General features: G+C 46.9%; 5 protein-coding genes and 1 non-coding gene across 6 annotated transcripts; all 6 read right to left on the bottom strand.

Moving 5' to 3' along the window:
* Positions 1–386: 386 nt before the first annotated feature.
* On the bottom strand, positions 387–2458 carry GGS22DRAFT_199585 (putative cytochrome P450). Its single transcript, XM_047966308.1, has 4 exons — positions 2100–2458; positions 1486–2042; positions 982–1404; positions 387–926 (listed from the first exon to the last, which is right to left on the bottom strand). Exons 1-4 carry the CDS (start codon positions 2341–2343, stop codon positions 567–569), a joined length of 1584 nt encoding a protein of 527 aa, XP_047820133.1. The 5' UTR covers positions 2344–2458; the 3' UTR covers positions 387–566.
* An 802-nt stretch (positions 2459–3260) lies between these two features.
* Positions 3261–5249, bottom strand: GGS22DRAFT_160510 (S-adenosyl-L-methionine-dependent methyltransferase). Its single transcript, XM_047960936.1, has 7 exons — positions 4984–5249; positions 4790–4856; positions 4687–4714; positions 4613–4625; positions 4116–4551; positions 3919–4003; positions 3261–3861 (listed from the first exon to the last, which is right to left on the bottom strand). Exons 1-7 carry the CDS (start codon positions 5109–5111, stop codon positions 3710–3712), a joined length of 909 nt encoding a protein of 302 aa, XP_047820132.1. The 5' UTR covers positions 5112–5249; the 3' UTR covers positions 3261–3709.
* A 2280-nt stretch (positions 5250–7529) lies between these two features.
* GGS22DRAFT_127047 (pyruvate dehydrogenase e1 component beta subunit-like protein) lies at positions 7530–9502 on the bottom strand. The gene is made up of 3 exons (XM_047958370.1): positions 9384–9502; positions 8667–9301; positions 7530–8597 (listed from the first exon to the last, which is right to left on the bottom strand). Exons 2-3 carry the CDS (start codon positions 9033–9035, stop codon positions 7839–7841), a joined length of 1128 nt encoding a protein of 375 aa, XP_047820131.1. The 5' UTR covers positions 9036–9301; positions 9384–9502; the 3' UTR covers positions 7530–7838.
* Positions 9503–9812: 310 nt separating this feature from the next.
* On the bottom strand, positions 9813–11515 carry GGS22DRAFT_160503 (S-adenosyl-L-methionine-dependent methyltransferase). The gene is made up of 3 exons (XM_047960935.1): positions 11133–11515; positions 10749–11070; positions 9813–10688 (listed from the first exon to the last, which is right to left on the bottom strand). Exons 1-3 carry the CDS (start codon positions 11384–11386, stop codon positions 10113–10115), a joined length of 1152 nt encoding a protein of 383 aa, XP_047820130.1. The 5' UTR covers positions 11387–11515; the 3' UTR covers positions 9813–10112.
* An 889-nt stretch (positions 11516–12404) lies between these two features.
* On the bottom strand, positions 12405–12529 carry GGS22DRAFT_t54. Its single transcript has one exon. It is a non-coding gene; the product is annotated as a tRNA-Ala (tRNA).
* A 345-nt stretch (positions 12530–12874) lies between these two features.
* GGS22DRAFT_127023 (MFS general substrate transporter) lies at positions 12875–14975 on the bottom strand. Its single transcript, XM_047958369.1, has 4 exons — positions 14625–14975; positions 14257–14572; positions 13392–14197; positions 12875–13286 (listed from the first exon to the last, which is right to left on the bottom strand). The coding sequence occupies exons 1-4, from the start codon at positions 14756–14758 to the stop codon at positions 13016–13018; spliced, it is 1527 nt and encodes a 508-aa protein (XP_047820129.1). The 5' UTR covers positions 14759–14975; the 3' UTR covers positions 12875–13015.
* Between the last annotated feature and the right edge of the window lie 649 nt (positions 14976–15624).

The raw sequence follows: 15624 nt of genomic DNA, 5'->3' as shown, positions 1-15624 counted from the left end.
TAGAGTATTCGTACCTACACTTGACAGGACTGTTAGAATTGCTGGAGATCTTGTAAAGTGAAGACACTGGTATGAATTCATGAGAAGCAGTTGAATACCTGTAGTAGGTACCATGGCATTCCCAAGTGAATTTCTAGAAACACGACCTGTATTTGATAATTGAATCATTTCCTGCGAACTAAAGAGGTAATCATAAGAGTAGTGCTTTGTATTCGAAAGTATTGCTCTCACGAGTTCACCTTCCAGACAGGAGGTATTCAGTATTCACGAGCTTGATCTGAATTAACACTCTCCTATAAGAAAGTGCGTTTTTCCCTTTCCAATCCTTAAACTACCTAGGTACATGGTTTTATAATATCTTTATTCCATTAATAATGTACAGGTACGTGATTCCAGCTGCATCATGTTACACAAGACGTAAAAGTTAGCCCCTGAACTCACCCACGTTACCAAATACACAGTGGACCTTGAGTCATAAGAATTTACCAAATAACCCAAATCGTTCAGGCGACCAAATGATTCCCATCGCAGTGCTTTACAAAGCGCCCAGATGGCCATTCCCCAAGTTACGTATTTCCATTCCCATTCTCCTTCCCAACCTCGATAACTCTAACCCTCAACCCCCTACCCTTCGGAAACCCAGCAAACCACTCATGATACGCGACCCAATCCTCATCCACCGTATCATACATCTGCATATCGAAACCAGCGCTGGGCCCGAATAACCGCGACACAGCCAGATACACGTCGATAGTGGCGAGTTCAGTCCCTAGACATAGCCGCGAGCCACGCCCCCAAGGCTGCAGGTACTTGTTCAGACGTCTGCGCTCTGCTGGATCAGCCCAGCGCTCGGGTAGGAATTGTGATGGGTTGGTGAAGATGAGGGGGGAGTTGTGGGTGTCTTGGGTTGTTGTTGAGATTGTAGTCTGTTGATGTTAGTTATCTCTTCCTATCTAGAAGAAAAGGAGGAAAAAAGCTTACACCCCGAGGAATAACCCACTGCTTATACGTCAGCTCTTGGTCCTCGCAGACTCGGGGCAGTCGGCTTGGCGTCGGATTTGCTAGTCGCAGGCCCTCGTTGATCACGCCGGTGATATAAGGTAGCTCCCTCAAATCAGCGTAATCGAGAGCTCCCCCTTTTGCCTTTTCGGCGATGCACAATTCATGGCGCAGCTTTTGGACTTTTGCGGGGTCACCAAGTAGGTTGCTCGTGATACACACCGACGTCGTGGCCGTGGTCTCGGTCCCTGCCATAATGACGGAGCGACTCTCGGAGAAAAGTCGCGGGAATGTTTTCTCTTCCGGTGGAAGGTCCGAGGCCATTAGCGTCTGTATCATATCCGGCGGAGTCCCCGGTGCGGGTTCGGACTTGTTCATTGAGCGCTGAACGCAATTTATCATGGTCTATTTTTTGCGTAAGCTTACTTTCGAGATTTCTTCATCGCATAAATTGTTCTTTGAATTAGGTAGGTAAATGTGACTTACATCCTTCATCCACATAACCCTCTTAAACGCCGGATTCATCCGTCGCGCAATGCTCTCGGGCAAGCTATGCAGCACAGGTAGGAACAGGCCGAACATATGTCTACTCCACATACTCGCCTTAACAACCACCTTCACACTCGAATTGAACTCGCGGTCGAAACTCGGCTCGTCTAAATGTCCAAATGGCGTCCCGAACGCGAATCCCGTCGCTACGTCCGTGGCGAGACACCGGAATGCATCACTTAGACTGACGATATTCTCACCTCTGTCACTATTCCCGACACTCGCGGCGCGTAATCGTGCACATAACTTATCGGCTTGGGCCGTGATCGTCGGTATGTAGCGCTGGATGTTGGACGATGCGAAGTAGGTCTGCAGCGGAGCGCGGCGCAGCTGGTGTAGGGTGTGTGACTCGGCTACGTTGGTGCTGGGGAACTTGCCGAAGAAGCGGAAGTAGAACCATGGTGGCTTGGAGGCCTTCGACGAGTATTTGTATACCGCATTCCACTCCGGGTCTGAGATGTGAACCTCATATGGGTTGATGCGAACTATGGGGCCTAGCTAGATAGTAAGTCTGGGCAGCTTGCCTTAAGACAGGAGAAGGATAGGGGTACCGTATTGCTGGTGCATCTTCTGAATCTCGGCCCAGTATCGCCCGCCGCCATTTTTGATACACTGGTAGTAAGCCTCATAAAGTCCAGTAGAAGCAGCCAAGGTCGGACCCGGGAAGCGAGTGAGAGGGTGAAAGGTAAGCCTGTAGAGAACTACCAACAAGCTTCCAATGATTATAATAAGGGGTAAGTATGCCAAGAGATACAGGCTACTCAGGCCATAAGGCCATATCCAGGTGAGACTCATGGTGAAGTCTATCTACTGTTTCAAGGGTGCTACTGAGCTGTGTAGGTGTGCTTAGGAGTTAGAGGAGCTGTGCCAGAGGGCAACAGAGCTTGACCCTATGCTTTATCCTACACTGGGATGAGACAAAGCGATGACGAACCTAGCCATCGTAGGACTTATTCCATCACCACGTCTTATGCGTTTTATGCGGTGCAACGATCCCATTTCTCCCTAGTCGAATCAAACCTAGTGCCAGCTCCAGGCTGGTACGTAACGGTTGCTCCCTTGAGCTCTTTGAACAGTGGACAAAGACTATTTATTCACCCACAACCTACCCGCCGCGCATTCATACCACCCTAGGTACCTAGTACGTATACCATCCGGTGAAGGGAGCAGGTCCGTTGGGGTAAGAGGCCATATAGAGTTCCAAGACAGGGCCTTAAAAGCCGTATCTTACATGGAAGCTTTAGCGCTGACACTTCAACTCAGAGTAGCTGTCGTAGCTTAATGGGGTGGCATAACCGGTCCGCGCGTTGACGTGAAGGTGGTTCTACCAGGTAGTGATATCTGAATCCCATGGCAAGCTTACTAGAGTAGCTCAGTGAATAACGGTGTTATCAATGGCTCTCATAAGTTGAGACAAACCTCGTCGCCATGCGTCTCTGGTTCGCTAACGATACCTACGTAGTAGGTAGGTAGGTACTCTTAGGAACTCCGATTTTCTATTGTTTGTATGGTGTAAATGTGACTATCGAAAGGGGAGTCGTGTTGACTTAGTGTCATCTTTCCTTTTCCTTGAGATTGAAGCCAGGTGGCCAGTGTCAAACAACGTTAGGTTAACTAGAAACCCAACGTCTCACGAAGGTTTCAACAATAAAGCTTATACCTTCATGATCTCGACGACTATGTCTATCGATTCCCACTACAAGCATCAGAGATTCGATGATCAGCTGTTTATTTTTGAAGCAAGGGGTCCCCCATACCTAATGTCAATTAGAGAACCGCTCATCAACACCGCATTAATGATGGCAAACCGCAAGCCCAAGTAAGATATCGCTCTGTTTCACTCCCCCAGATACAACATTGAATTCCACGAGGTTGCCTCTCCAATCTATGCCTACCCCCGAAATATGTATCTTCATGATCTCATGATCTTAGTTAAGAACAGAACGCTTTCTCGCACGGATATATCCTCCTCTCCCTACCTACTTAATAACAGATAACTTGGCCGCCTATGCATGCGTGCGAAAGTTTATACATCCTCAAACATCGCCGTTTTCCCAATATGTACAACCCATTACTGGCTACTCCCCACGCGTATAACCTTGGTTTCGCCGCTGACACGCTCATACGAAAGTAGATAGTCTCTTCCTCCTCTTCCTTTCAATTATGAATATGGTTTCCTGCCAAACACGTACCGACACCTCATATAGCCGTGTCTTTTCTTGCTTTTGAGTTCCTTCCTCATTTTCGCTAGTTCTTCTTCATATCCTGGTGTGTTCTCGCCCATAACTGTTTTCCAAAGGAAGAGGGTATATCCTACGCGTGTCAAATGATCAGCAAGAACCCAACAGAAGGGATTATATCTAAACTTACCTTCTACATCATTGAGCATGGTCATTTGGACGTACCGACCTATTTCAGCAAGCTTTTCATCGGCTGGCCATCCACCAACCGGGAACTGATTTCATCAACGAGTCAGCTTTTCCAATTAGGGTATGATAGAATGAAAGAGTGATGAGTCTATCCAAGCCGCGCCAAAATAGAAATTATGAATCGGAATCCCAACTAACCTTGAAATCGCGCACTTCAATACAATCAAACCCCGCCCCCTCAAAAGCCTTTCTTTGGACATCGTCGTCAATAGGCTGGAACGTAACGCCAAGTTTCGCTTGCGATTCGTGATACAACATATTCCAAAACGCCAGATAAGGACTTTCAGGAGGAATGCTATCATCGTCGCATCGGATCTTGACGTCAGCCTCGCAACTCTGGACCCAACTACCTGGACGCGCGACCCGGTACGCTTGTTTCAAGAGTTCGTCCCAGTCCGCGATGGCTCCAAATAAGTACCTCATGTGCACAAAGTCGAAGCTATTTTCGGACCACGTCCATGGTTGAGTGCAGTCATCTAGCTCGAATTTGACATTAGGAGGGACCCAGAGTGGTTGCGTGGGCGAGAGATCTGTTCCTATTACTTCGGCGTTTTGATAGACTTCTGCGAAAACGCTGTATAGGTTTAGTGGGAGCAAATAGACTGGAAAACAAGTTATCTCGTTGTATGACTTACATAGACCATATTCCTAGATATAGTGTTAGAAGTTGTCATTTCGTAGCAAGGGTTTGATAGGTTCTAGCGCTCACCTGTTCCTGTTCCAATATCCAGCACCCTCTAGTAAGGAGATGAAATTAGAGTCTCATTTCATGTATGATTATATGGCTGATGACGGAAACAGGTTTGACTAACCTGCACATTATCTGGTATCGGTGCAAGAAATAGTTTATCTCCTATCAACATGCTGAGATAGTGATGTCTATGGATAGAGAATGGCGTATTAGCTAATATGATCATAAAATTTCATTGTAAAAGGAGCCTAAGAGATACTATGTCTTCTAGGGCTCAACATAAACGAGCTGAATTCGATGTTAAGTGATACGTACGTGATATCCTGAGACTGGAGTTGTTGCTCGTCGTTGGGTGCGAAATACCAGTTATTATGCTTCTCGCTATGATACGTCCGCCCACCGATCGTCCTGTAATTCAGGATACTAGACGTGATGGAATGCATAATACTCGCGCTGTAAGAGAGGTCAACATAACGAGTTCTGGTGAAGATGGTGACAAATACTACGTTAACTGCAAGAGCGTCATCCCCACAATCAGCAGTTTATGGATGTCTCAGTGAAAAGAACAAGGTAACTAACGCATCGTCTCCTAAGGCTGAATCCACATCGTCATCGTCATCCTGTATATAGACCTCCTGTAAGTTCAAATGAATTGGTTAAACCCTGACTTTCTCTAACTTAAGAATAATACGAAATGGATCGTCACCAGGATCGCCTGGTGTCAATAGGCTGATCGCCGTGTTCGTCCTTCAGACGGCACTGGGTACCCCAGGCGCATCATATCATACCTCTTCATCTATATCGGAAGCAACCATAATCGCCGCTGGCTCGGGCGGATTTGGTTGCGTGCTACCAGAACCACTGCCGCTGGCCCCCGCGGGAGTCGGTTTGTACGCCATCGGGGGTTTTGCACTAATGAATCCTTTGGGTCAGCCCGTTTTGGAGGGGTTACTTCACGGCTCAAGACTTTCGCCTCAGCTGGAAGGACGTCAGACGGACGAGGGGGAATATTATAACAATACGACTGTACGACGATATTTTCGATGTCAAGAAAACGAACAAAATAAATATGAAAGACGTGGGTATGATGAGGACATAGGATATAAAATAGACAACTACACACTTTGGGATCCTATTTCCAACAGTGATACAAAAAAAGTAGCCCTCGTCAATGGAAAGATCCGAAATAAAATAAATTAACGGTTTATTCCTTGGCCAACAAGGTTCCAGAATCTCACTATCGACGATCGAAGTAAAGTCGAAGACTAGGATGAGGACGAGGAGAGAAGGATGAGACTAGGCAGTATGAAGGTAAGGTAAGTAGGTAAGGGTAGGCAAGTAAGTAAGGAAAAGTAAAAAAAGAGGTAACAAGTAGAAATCGAAGAAATCGACCCAAGCCCAGGCGGCGGGGTATTTCCAGATTTCCAGGGTGTCACCACCCCGGGAATGGCCCCAAATTTTTCGATTCCAGTCGCAACACTGGCAGACTGGGTAGTCGCGGTGGATGGGTGGATCCCGAGGAACCGCAAAGATGCAAGTGTCGCTGCTTGCTACTACTGCTGCTTGCTGCTTCTGCTTCTACCCTCTTGGAGCTTGGTGCTATTTTTGAGTTTGCGATTAATGGCGGTCAGCGACGGAGCGTCGTGGTTGCCAAATGTCAAATGCTCATTTACCGCGTAGAAACCTGAAGTTACTTTTTCCAATTCCAACCCGTCAACCCTCCCTCTTATTTTCCTAAATTAGAATAGGGGTAAACTATAAAACTTAGGTTACCACTGTGGCGGGAAAATCTACCTGCGCGTCGGTACCGTCGTATGTAAGGTGGCAGATGGTTATGTAGGTTGGTAGGTATGTACCTATAGGTAAGAGACTTGACAGATGACAGACTGGGAAAGATCGAGAGGAAAAAAGATGCGCGGTCGGAATAAGCCTTATCAAGGGCTGACTGGCCTGACCTGACATGATTTTCTGGATATATCGAGGTAACTTTTGTTACACATCACATACATCCAATCCATGTATGATCTGTCGACACTTTCCACTGCCGCGCTTATTAAACAGCGTGAGCCGATCTGCTGGGTGCTCCAGGCAGGTCCAGGGCCAGTTAGTGAGATAAAAGAAGCATCTACCCGCACCGCCAAAGCTGACCTTCCATCTCGGGTTTCTTGGATTTTCTTGGGTCATGCATGATTTTTCTTGGGTCATGCATGATTTAGCTTTCTTTTATCTCCAGCGCCTCCAACACGCTGATGGGCGGGTCCCATGCTCTTGGGTTGGCATTTTCGGGACGTCGATCAAGCGACTTTAGCACACGCAGACACGTAACTTACTTTGCGATACGTCCCATACGTATCCTACATCGCGCATACTTAGGTACGGCATGTTACGTATTTCTCCCCATATACCTCGCTGGCCTGGGTTTAGGCTGGACCAAGTTTCCCTCGAGCCTGGTTGGTTCAAATACGTCTGTGTGTTTTGAACCCTCCCTACCAACCCGCCAGCCTACCGATCCACCAGCCTACCAACCTACGAATACATCAAAAGAGAAATAAAAAAAAGTAAAATCGATGAACGCCGTCGCTAGTGCATGCGGGATCCTACCAACTTGAATATCATCAGGTGGTTTCGGTTGCTCTATCATGCAAGTCAAATACACGGAATACATGGATGTTGCAAGGATGGCGACCGGTCGTGCAGCTTCGGTCCAATCCACGCGCCCGGCTCCTGGCTCCTGTCTCTCCCGTCCATATTGAATAAAACCCCCGGCAGGCACTTTTTTGTGCTCAAGCACCTTCGATAATAGTTGCATATACATACAGTTACATGTCCATTTTACCTTTTTTCGTCTAAGAACGTTGCACTACACCGGTCTAACCGCATATCGAATGCCCTCATTCTTGCACTAGTGTCTCCTCGGGATTTGGAGCGCACATGAACTACTCCTGAAATGTGTTGGTTAAAATGGCGAAAGGCTTAGATGGCACGTAAAAAAGCATAGGGAAGATGCATCATGTTAAACCAATGTAATCCTTTTTCGTCGTGGGAATGACACCGCCGTCTTCGAGACACCTAATCCAGTTATCACATGTACCAGATAGTAAATGATTAATATTGTACATTGCTCATGCCTCAAACTCCCCTTCTATGTTGTCAATGCTCTTTTTCATCATTTACACGCGTAATACCTTCGCGGCGAAGTCCTCGATGAGTTGCTCGGTCGGGAAGCTCAACTGCTCGAGGCCCTGGGCGTAGGGAGTGGGGACCTCAGCACCAGTAATTCGTTGCGCGGGGGCATCCAAGTAGTCGAAAGCGTACTCCATAGTAGTAGCAAGAATCTCGGCACCCATACCGGCGAAGGGGAATCCGGACTCGACAGAAATAAGTCTGTGGGTCTTCTTGACCGATTGGACAATGCTCTCAATATCTAGGGGCTTGACAGATCGCAGGTTGATAACCTCAGCCTCGATACCATACTTCTTCTTAAGACCCTCAGCTGCGACTAAGCACTGGCCAACGGTACGCGAGAGAGAAACAATGGTAAGGTCCTTGCCCTGGCGCTCAATCTTGGCCTTTCCGAACGGAATGACGAAGTCGTCCTTCTGCGCAGCCTCGGACATGGGGAAAGTTTGACCATACAGAAGCTCGTTCTCGAGGACGACGACGGGGTTAGGATCGCGGATAGCAGCCTTCAACAGACCCTTGGCATCTTCGGCAGACCAGGGAGAGACAACCTTAAGACCGGGGATCGAACCGTACCAAGCGCTGTAATCTTGAGAGTGCTGAGCACCAACACCAGAGGCGAAACCGTTGGGTCCACGGAAAGTAATGTTACAGGGCTGGATACCACCGGACATGTAGAGGGTCTTGGCGGCACTGTTGACGATCTGGTCGATAGCTTGCATAGCGAAGTTGAAGGTCATGAACTCGCACTAAATATCACATTCGATTAACCCATAATTCTTTTTTTCGGCATCCGGACCGTTTGTCTTTCTACTCACGACAGGATGCAAACCGCTTAGAGCAGCACCAATAGCCAAACCACAGAAACCGCTCTCCGTAATGGGCGTGTCAATAACTCTCTTATCACCAAAGCGATCTAATAAACCTTTCGTAACTTTGTATGCTCCGTTGTACTGGGCAACCTCCTCGCCGAGAATGAAGACTTTGTCGTTTGCCTCAAGTTCCTCAGCCATGGCCTCGTTTAGGGCCTCACGGACGGTGTAATCCTTAGTTCCCTTTACATCGGCGAACGTTCTTCGCTGGGAGACGGTAAATGAGGCAGGTGCGAACTTGTTTAGAGCTCGGGGAGCTACGGTGGCGCGAGCAGAAGCTGCTAGTCGAGCAGCCGGGCGGAGATATCGCGACATCTTGATCGGATTGAGGGGATTGAGTAGTGAGGGGAGGTTAATTAGGGAAGGAGAGTAAGAAAGAATCCAATTGGAACCAATCTCCCAGCCGACGAGAAGTTGGCTTGGTTTGTGGTTTGGTGACGGATAACGGTGTTTGATTACGAGAGAGTTTGAAGAGCGATTTTCTCCGTCAGCCTTTTTTTTGGAGTTGCTATCAATTCGCGGTTGTCTCCCAACTTTTTTTTCGGATAGATTAGGAAGAGCTTGTTGAGGTTAAGGATCCGCTAAACCGTATCGGGATTAGCTGATTGCCCTTCCGATATATCGGAGCTTTGGAATCTCCATCCCTTTGACAAAAGTACGTACCTAAATATCTTATTTATCCATCATGTCGTCGTCTCTATTTGTGATCAATTCAAAAATTGTTACAGTCAATGATAATGAGATCACAAATTATTATACGCTAATGCGTTATTGAAGCTAGGTGTACCCATGATGAATAGCTTTTCCCTGTGCACAGAATCTATTCTTAGTTTGACATACCCTTAGCTTCCAGTCACTGCCATCATCTCGGACGTCGATTGGGGGAATCCCCTGTTGGGGGTAATCCGTACGCATTTCGCTGTAAGTTGCTGGGAATTAATCTAAACAGATTATATGTTATGAAAAAATGATTAAGATAATATAATCATTGATAATAACTGCCGTCTTGTTATAAAAACGATTATTTTATATACCGCTAAAATCAAGCTCGGAACCTTCGAATCGGGAGGAGTCCCTACACCCCTCAACCAAAAAAATAACAAGGATAGGTATTTCTAAATTTTTATTTCGATATTTCTAGCAAGTATATATAGTAAAAGGCTATCGAGTACGGCCAACAGAGATGCTTCCATGTCTCAGATATATACAGAGAAGTCGAAGCCAGGGCTATTCTATTACCCAAGATTCGTCCTTCAAAGACTCTTCAGATGCTTGGTATTATTAATATTAGAAGACATTGACGTCGCGTCTTGACTCATTATTGTGCTTATAAGCACATCGCTCATCTCTCCTTGATGCACTATATAATATCAATTTTTGATATTAGACAGGTCATGGTTCAGGCTTCTTGCCAACCATCAGGTACATCGGGGTAAAGAGGTGCTTCTCTCCACCAGCGACTAAGCAGTCACCAGCACGGGCCAGACTGTCAGCCGTCTTCTTGGTACCGGCCGGAGCTAAACCGGTCATCTCTAAAGCACCGGCAAAGTTATGGGCGAGCAGGCGACCCCACCATGTCATCCGTGCAATGGTGAATGTATCGAATACCGATTGCATGTACTTCCATTTTCCAGCAAGAGGCCAGTACCAGGGGATAGGGTCTGGGCGATCAGCAAGATCCTCATGGTGCAACAACTCGAAGCCCGAAATCTTCATGGCTTCTAGACCTTCCTCGATCTTCACCATGTTGGAAATACCGTCACCCTGCTCGATGCCAAGACGGATCTCACGGTGCTCGAGGTTGTCATTGTCATACTCGTCGGTCATGAGCCACTCGTACACGCCGAAAACACCGCCGGGCTTTAGCACGCGGAAAATCTCGCTGTAGACACCAGCGAGCTTAGGTGCGTGCACGGTGGCTTCGATGGCATAGACAGCATCGAATGAGTTGTCAGGGAAATCCATTTGCTTTTAGTCCAGTCAGCATCCCAAAGATACAGTTTAGGATAAGATGGTTCCGAAACCTACCATAAAGTCACCCTTGACAAACGCAAGTTGGTCTGACAAACCATTCTTGCCAGCATAGTGAGTGGCACGCTGGATCTGGTAGTCGTTGTTGTTCAAGCCAGTAACATGGCAACCGGTGAACTTGGCGATCTCTCTAGCAGGACCACCAACACCACAACCAACATCCAACACCTTCATGCCCTCCTTGATACCAATTTGGTGTGCGAGGTAGTGTTCATGTCGGGCGATCGCCTGGTAGAAATTCTCACCGATAGAGTATCGGCAGAAATGGAAGGACTGGCCCCAACCGTACTCATACAGATCTGTGGCAAGGTTGTAGTAACTAGAAGAATATTAGCATTAGAATAAACACGTGAGGGCCCCTTGTGAATAGATTTCACATACTGTCTAGTTAGGGTAGCGTATTCGGCTGTACGCTTCGCGCGGTCTTCCTCCGTCTCGTCCTTCGCATCCTTGTTGTCCCAGTGCTTGAAGTATTCGTCAACGGCAGCTTGCTGCGCATCGGTGCCTTTGCCACCCTTTCCAATCATGGCTCGGAAACCACCAGCGTTGAGGGCGGTCTCTCCGTGCATGGCCTTGTTGAAGGCGGCATCGCGAGCTCTGTCTTGCTTCTCAAGTTCGATCTTGGACGGTGCCATGTTGAATGATTGATTAAACGACAATTATAATGAATGTAATCGATTAAAAAAACTAATACAGGATATATCAGGAATTGACGACTGGAATCGTTGATAAAGAATCGAAGCAGCGTTGGGGTTGTCGAGAAGAAGGTAACACGTAAAGGGGTCTACGCCGACATTTTATGTTATTATTTTTCTGGTCCCTTATCGACAATTGATTGTCAGGACCCACTCAAATCTAAGGACCCTTCCAATTTCTTGGCCAATTTCATTACAGAATTGACTTAAGCTTGAACAGCTTTTGGCCAATAAGGTTTCGCCGAACTGCATTAGAGGAAAGCGGGGACAGGGGTAAAGCTTCGACCGTGCCTTCTCCTCCGGAGCATTCAATAATTCCCCTGAACCCGAATACGAACTCGACAAGCCACAGGCAAATATGCTATGGTGTGGCTGGAATTAAGTGGCTAGGGTATTGAACTTCTAGAAAGGGAGTCCAAGTTCTACCAGATCCAACCCTCAAAAATCGAAAACCGAATACGAATTCGCATTCTTCAATATCTTACGGAGTCAAGTATTGTTGTCGTCGAATATCTCGAAGACATTATTTCTTCGCTTCATCCTTTTATGGATCTATATCGTTTCACGAGATAGATATTAATATCCTCCCCATGTTTACTAATGATCTTTAGAGAAGCAAAAGATCCCAGCAACATCCTTTATACGCGATTAAGAGTGCAGTTTCGTATCACTACCCACGCCCTTCCAAAGAAGGGAAAGAGACTACTAAACTACGAGTGAAAGCGAGGATAGTTGATGTATCTTGTAAATATTTTGTAAAGTATTAATAAATAAACGTGGGTAAAAGTAGGTAGAGATAAAAACTATTGAACAATAGACCTATGAAATTGACATTGCCATGTGATCCACGTGACTAAGAAGCTAAAAATACCAAGGTAGAAAGTCTAAATAACAAAACCAACACATATAAAAAATAAAAATAAAAAGGTGGTATAGAAGGAATCTAACCTTCTATCATTGGACTCGCGGGGAATCGAACCCCGGACCACTCCCAGACAAAGAAACGAAGCCATCGTGAGATAAATCACATGCTATTGGATCGCTCCATGCTAAGGGAGTATTATACCACTAAACCACAAGCCCGTGGGAAGCTGGAGAGGAGGAGAATACCTCAGTCGTTCTTCTGATTCGTTGAGAGTTCATTGATGCTAATGTTTCCTATACTTTACGGATTCAAAGTTGTGGAAAACTCTTCTTACTAGCCGATTGGTGTGTGCTCACCGCCCTCATCTAAAAGCCAAGATCCACACACACCTTTAGTAAGACCCCACAAACAAAAATGCAAGTTTGTGAAAGGGACCAAGCGTCTGGTATAGCTCCCTCATGTAAATTATCCGACCCAATTAACCAGGTGCATACTTAAGTAGGAATATGGTCCTTATGATGAAGCTGATGAAGGTAATGCCTATTGCTGATATTTCAAAAGAGGTGATGTTGTCACCATATAAATACCTACGGTATGTGTGGCTTGTTAGGTAATCAAATTCAGAAGAGTTGTACAGAAACTAGGCACCTTAATAGATCCTCTCTTACCTAGATTTCAATATCGGAGTTATATTCAACATCTATCTACCAAGTCCACTTCCACTTTTTCGCCAATTCTACTTGGTGACCCTCAGACGTTTCCTCCGTCTTCCCAGTCACTACAGGGCCATCTCCCTGTTTCTCTAAATTCCTATTGCTAACGAGATACCAAATACTCAGCCCTATAATCTCAACAGCCACCGCTGCAGAAAGCACCAAACATGCCGTAAAGGCATTTTGATAGAGTGGCGCATCCTGAGTTCTAAACACTTGACTCCCAGCAATCCCACCTGCATTCGCACCCATTATAATCATCCTAGTATAAAAGTCAGCCAAAATCAAATCCACAAATGCGAAAAGTCTAGCTAGATTTTTTTTAAAAAAACATGAGCACAAGAAAAGGACAAAGAATGAAACCTACGCCATAGCCACGCTCCTCTCCTGCGGCCTGCGGCAATTGACCGTCAACCAACCGACGTTCAAAATGTGAACGGTGGAATTCATCGCCATCGACAAAACCACCGCCGCGTACTTCCGGCCGGAACCCCACCTATACGACTCCCGCAGACATGCAAACGCAATGATACTCCACGCCGCGGCGGCCAGCAGCGACGGCGCCCGCCGCCTCGTCGTGTCGCAGACCCACGCCAGCAGCACCGTCGCCACGGCCGCGATGAACGCGCCCACGCTCGCCATCGCGTTCGCGCGCACGGTGCCGTACCCCAGGCTTTTGATTACCGAGGGTCCGTACGTGTTTATTGCGTTGACGGGGACCACGCTGGTTAGTGTGAGGACGATGTGCAGCAGGATGCGCGGGTTGCGGACGGTGGTCCAGACGTCGTGGCCGGAGATGCGTAGGTGGTTCGTGGTTTTGGCGGGGTCGTCGAGGAGGACGCGGCGCACGAGGATGTAGGACTCTCGTCGGGAAAAGTAGGACCATTGCCCGAAACTTATTAGTGGGGACCCGTTGCCGACTTTGGGCGGCAGGAAGAGGATGAAGATGATGCCGACGCCGATGGTTATTGCGCCTTCGACGATGAAGAGCCAGCGCCACCCCGCGACGCCGTACCGGTCGCCCATGCTGAGGATGCCGGCGCCGATGAGTGAGGTTGTGGCTGAGGCGATGAGGTTCCCGAGGAAGAAAATGGAGATACGGAGGCTTGATTCGGATTTCTTGTACCATGTCGACATGGTGTACAGCGAACCGGGGATAAAGCCGGCCTCGCACTGCAGGTGTGAATGTCAGTGCATTATGTTGGGATGCCCGCGATTACAGGGACACGTACTAAGCCGAGAAGCACACGGGTGGCGAGGTACCCTCCATAGTTCGTGATGAAGTTTTGAAAGGTGGCTACCAGTCCCCAAGCCACGATTTGGCATGATAACCATTTTTGGGGGCCTACGCGCTGTAACAGGATATTGGATGGGATCTCTAAAAGCACGATTCCCGCGGAGAGAAGACTGCTTCCAACGTTGATCTGGTTGGTAGTGATCCCGAGATCCTGCGTTATCGTGCTTGTTAACGCATTTGAGATGTTCCCTCTGTCCATCTGCAGGGCGAAGAATGCTAAGCCTAGGATGGGCAGCAGAATGAAATCCAGTCTAATAATAATTAGGGCGATTTCATATTATGTTGGGAGTCGAAGTATCTTACTTGCGCTTTACGGCGCGCTCCTCTGCCTCAGTCCAATCCGCCACGGTAGACTCGTCGACATTCACGGGAGCGGCTTCTTCATCGCTATGGTCATTGGCCTTCACGGCTGTCTCGAAGGTCTTCTCAAGCGCCATTCTAAGGTTTAGAAAGAAACCGCTTCAGAGAGACTAGCGAAAAGGCTGCGAAAATCATTTTCAATGGGTTGGGGTCGTCAATCCCAGCTCTTAAGTATCGTGACGTTTGATCTCGTTGCTAATGATATTAGCCAATGAATTTCACATTACGCCGACTCGCCGGTCGCGAGGTCCGCAATCGATTAGCAGAGCTAATTTCAATGCTCATTTTTGCTTGTACCATCTCCATATTGATTACGCGGTGCTGCGACAAGGCCCTGCAAGCACCGCTGACGTGCTCGGAGATAGCATTGCGTGATTCCTCAGACCCAATGAGCTAGCCCGGGATGACCAGCCGACACGCACGATTGAGTACAATGATGAATTGGTAACGGGGTTTACCAATTAGAAACACAGCTGAGATTATATTTCTTAATTCCGTTTGAATTAATTGGTTACTTATTGTGAGGCGCTGTTCCACCTTGTCCCGAAGCCAACGACTTCAGCGTCGGACAGTCTTTCCGGTAGCTTGAAACTAACATAATATTTAAAGTAGGTACTATGGGTCATGAAGTTTACTTCAAGTGTAGGTAAGTCAAACACCCCCCTCGCGTTCCACCCTAGTAGGGACCACCCATTTCCCATACAAAATCGCTTAACTCCGATACTTATATTTAATTAAATAAAATACTTAAAAATATACGATCTTAATTTTAATTATAGTAGTTGCTCACTCATTATGTATACGTGATTTCGTAATTTTCTGATTTTTTTTCTAAGAGTAAACGTAAATAATAATAAAAATAAAAATCGTTAACACTTTTCCATATAAAATGTATGGAAGGTTGTTAAGGCATATAACTTTATGGTTTTTTTAATATTACGTA

This window comes from Annulohypoxylon maeteangense (assembly GCF_022496945.1).
Source record: "Annulohypoxylon maeteangense strain CBS 123835 unplaced genomic scaffold GGS22scaffold_6, whole genome shotgun sequence".
NCBI classification, from domain to species: Eukaryota; Fungi; Ascomycota; class Sordariomycetes; order Xylariales; family Hypoxylaceae; genus Annulohypoxylon; species Annulohypoxylon maeteangense.
Note: the sequence above shows the minus strand (reverse complement) of the source record. Positions and strands in the feature narration are given on the sequence as shown.

What these genes read in the sequence shown, in the direction of transcription:
- GGS22DRAFT_199585 (XM_047966308.1), bottom strand. Translation starts at nt 2,343, where the DNA reads ATGAGTCTCACCTGGATATGGCCTTATGGCCTGAGTAGCCTGTATCTC. An exon ending in GGGTTATGTGGATGAAGGAT is followed by an intron (nt 1,405 to 1,485) that starts GTAAGTCACATT and finishes CGCAAAAAATAG; the next exon opens with ACCATGATAAATTGCGTTCA. An exon ending in AGTGGGTTATTCCTCGGGGT is followed by an intron (nt 927 to 981) that starts GTAAGCTTTTTT and finishes TAACATCAACAG; the next exon opens with ACTACAATCTCAACAACAAC.
- GGS22DRAFT_160510 (XM_047960936.1), bottom strand. Translation starts at nt 5,111, where the DNA reads ATGCATTCCATCACGTCTAGTATCCTGAATTACAGGACGATCGGTGGG. An exon ending in TTGAAGTGCGCGATTTCAAG is followed by an intron (nt 4,004 to 4,115) that starts GTTAGTTGGGAT and finishes TGATGAAATCAG; the next exon opens with TTCCCGGTTGGTGGATGGCC. An exon ending in CATGCTCAATGATGTAGAAG is followed by an intron (nt 3,862 to 3,918) that starts GTAAGTTTAGAT and finishes TGACACGCGTAG; the next exon opens with GATATACCCTCTTCCTTTGG.
- GGS22DRAFT_127047 (XM_047958370.1), bottom strand. Translation starts at nt 9,035, where the DNA reads ATGTCGCGATATCTCCGCCCGGCTGCTCGACTAGCAGCTTCTGCTCGC. An exon ending in TAAGCGGTTTGCATCCTGTC is followed by an intron (nt 8,598 to 8,666) that starts GTGAGTAGAAAG and finishes TGTGATATTTAG; the next exon opens with TGCGAGTTCATGACCTTCAA.
- GGS22DRAFT_160503 (XM_047960935.1), bottom strand. Translation starts at nt 11,386, where the DNA reads ATGGCACCGTCCAAGATCGAACTTGAGAAGCAAGACAGAGCTCGCGAT. An exon ending in TACGCTACCCTAACTAGACA is followed by an intron (nt 11,071 to 11,132) that starts GTATGTGAAATC and finishes ATATTCTTCTAG; the next exon opens with TTACTACAACCTTGCCACAG. An exon ending in TTGTCAAGGGTGACTTTATG is followed by an intron (nt 10,689 to 10,748) that starts GTAGGTTTCGGA and finishes CTGGACTAAAAG; the next exon opens with CAAATGGATTTCCCTGACAA.
- GGS22DRAFT_127023 (XM_047958369.1), bottom strand. Translation starts at nt 14,758, where the DNA reads ATGGCGCTTGAGAAGACCTTCGAGACAGCCGTGAAGGCCAATGACCAT. An exon ending in GAGCGCGCCGTAAAGCGCAA is followed by an intron (nt 14,573 to 14,624) that starts GTAAGATACTTC and finishes AATTATTATTAG; the next exon opens with ACTGGATTTCATTCTGCTGC. An exon ending in GAGAGGAGCGTGGCTATGGC is followed by an intron (nt 13,287 to 13,391) that starts GTAGGTTTCATT and finishes CTTTTATACTAG; the next exon opens with GATGATTATAATGGGTGCGA.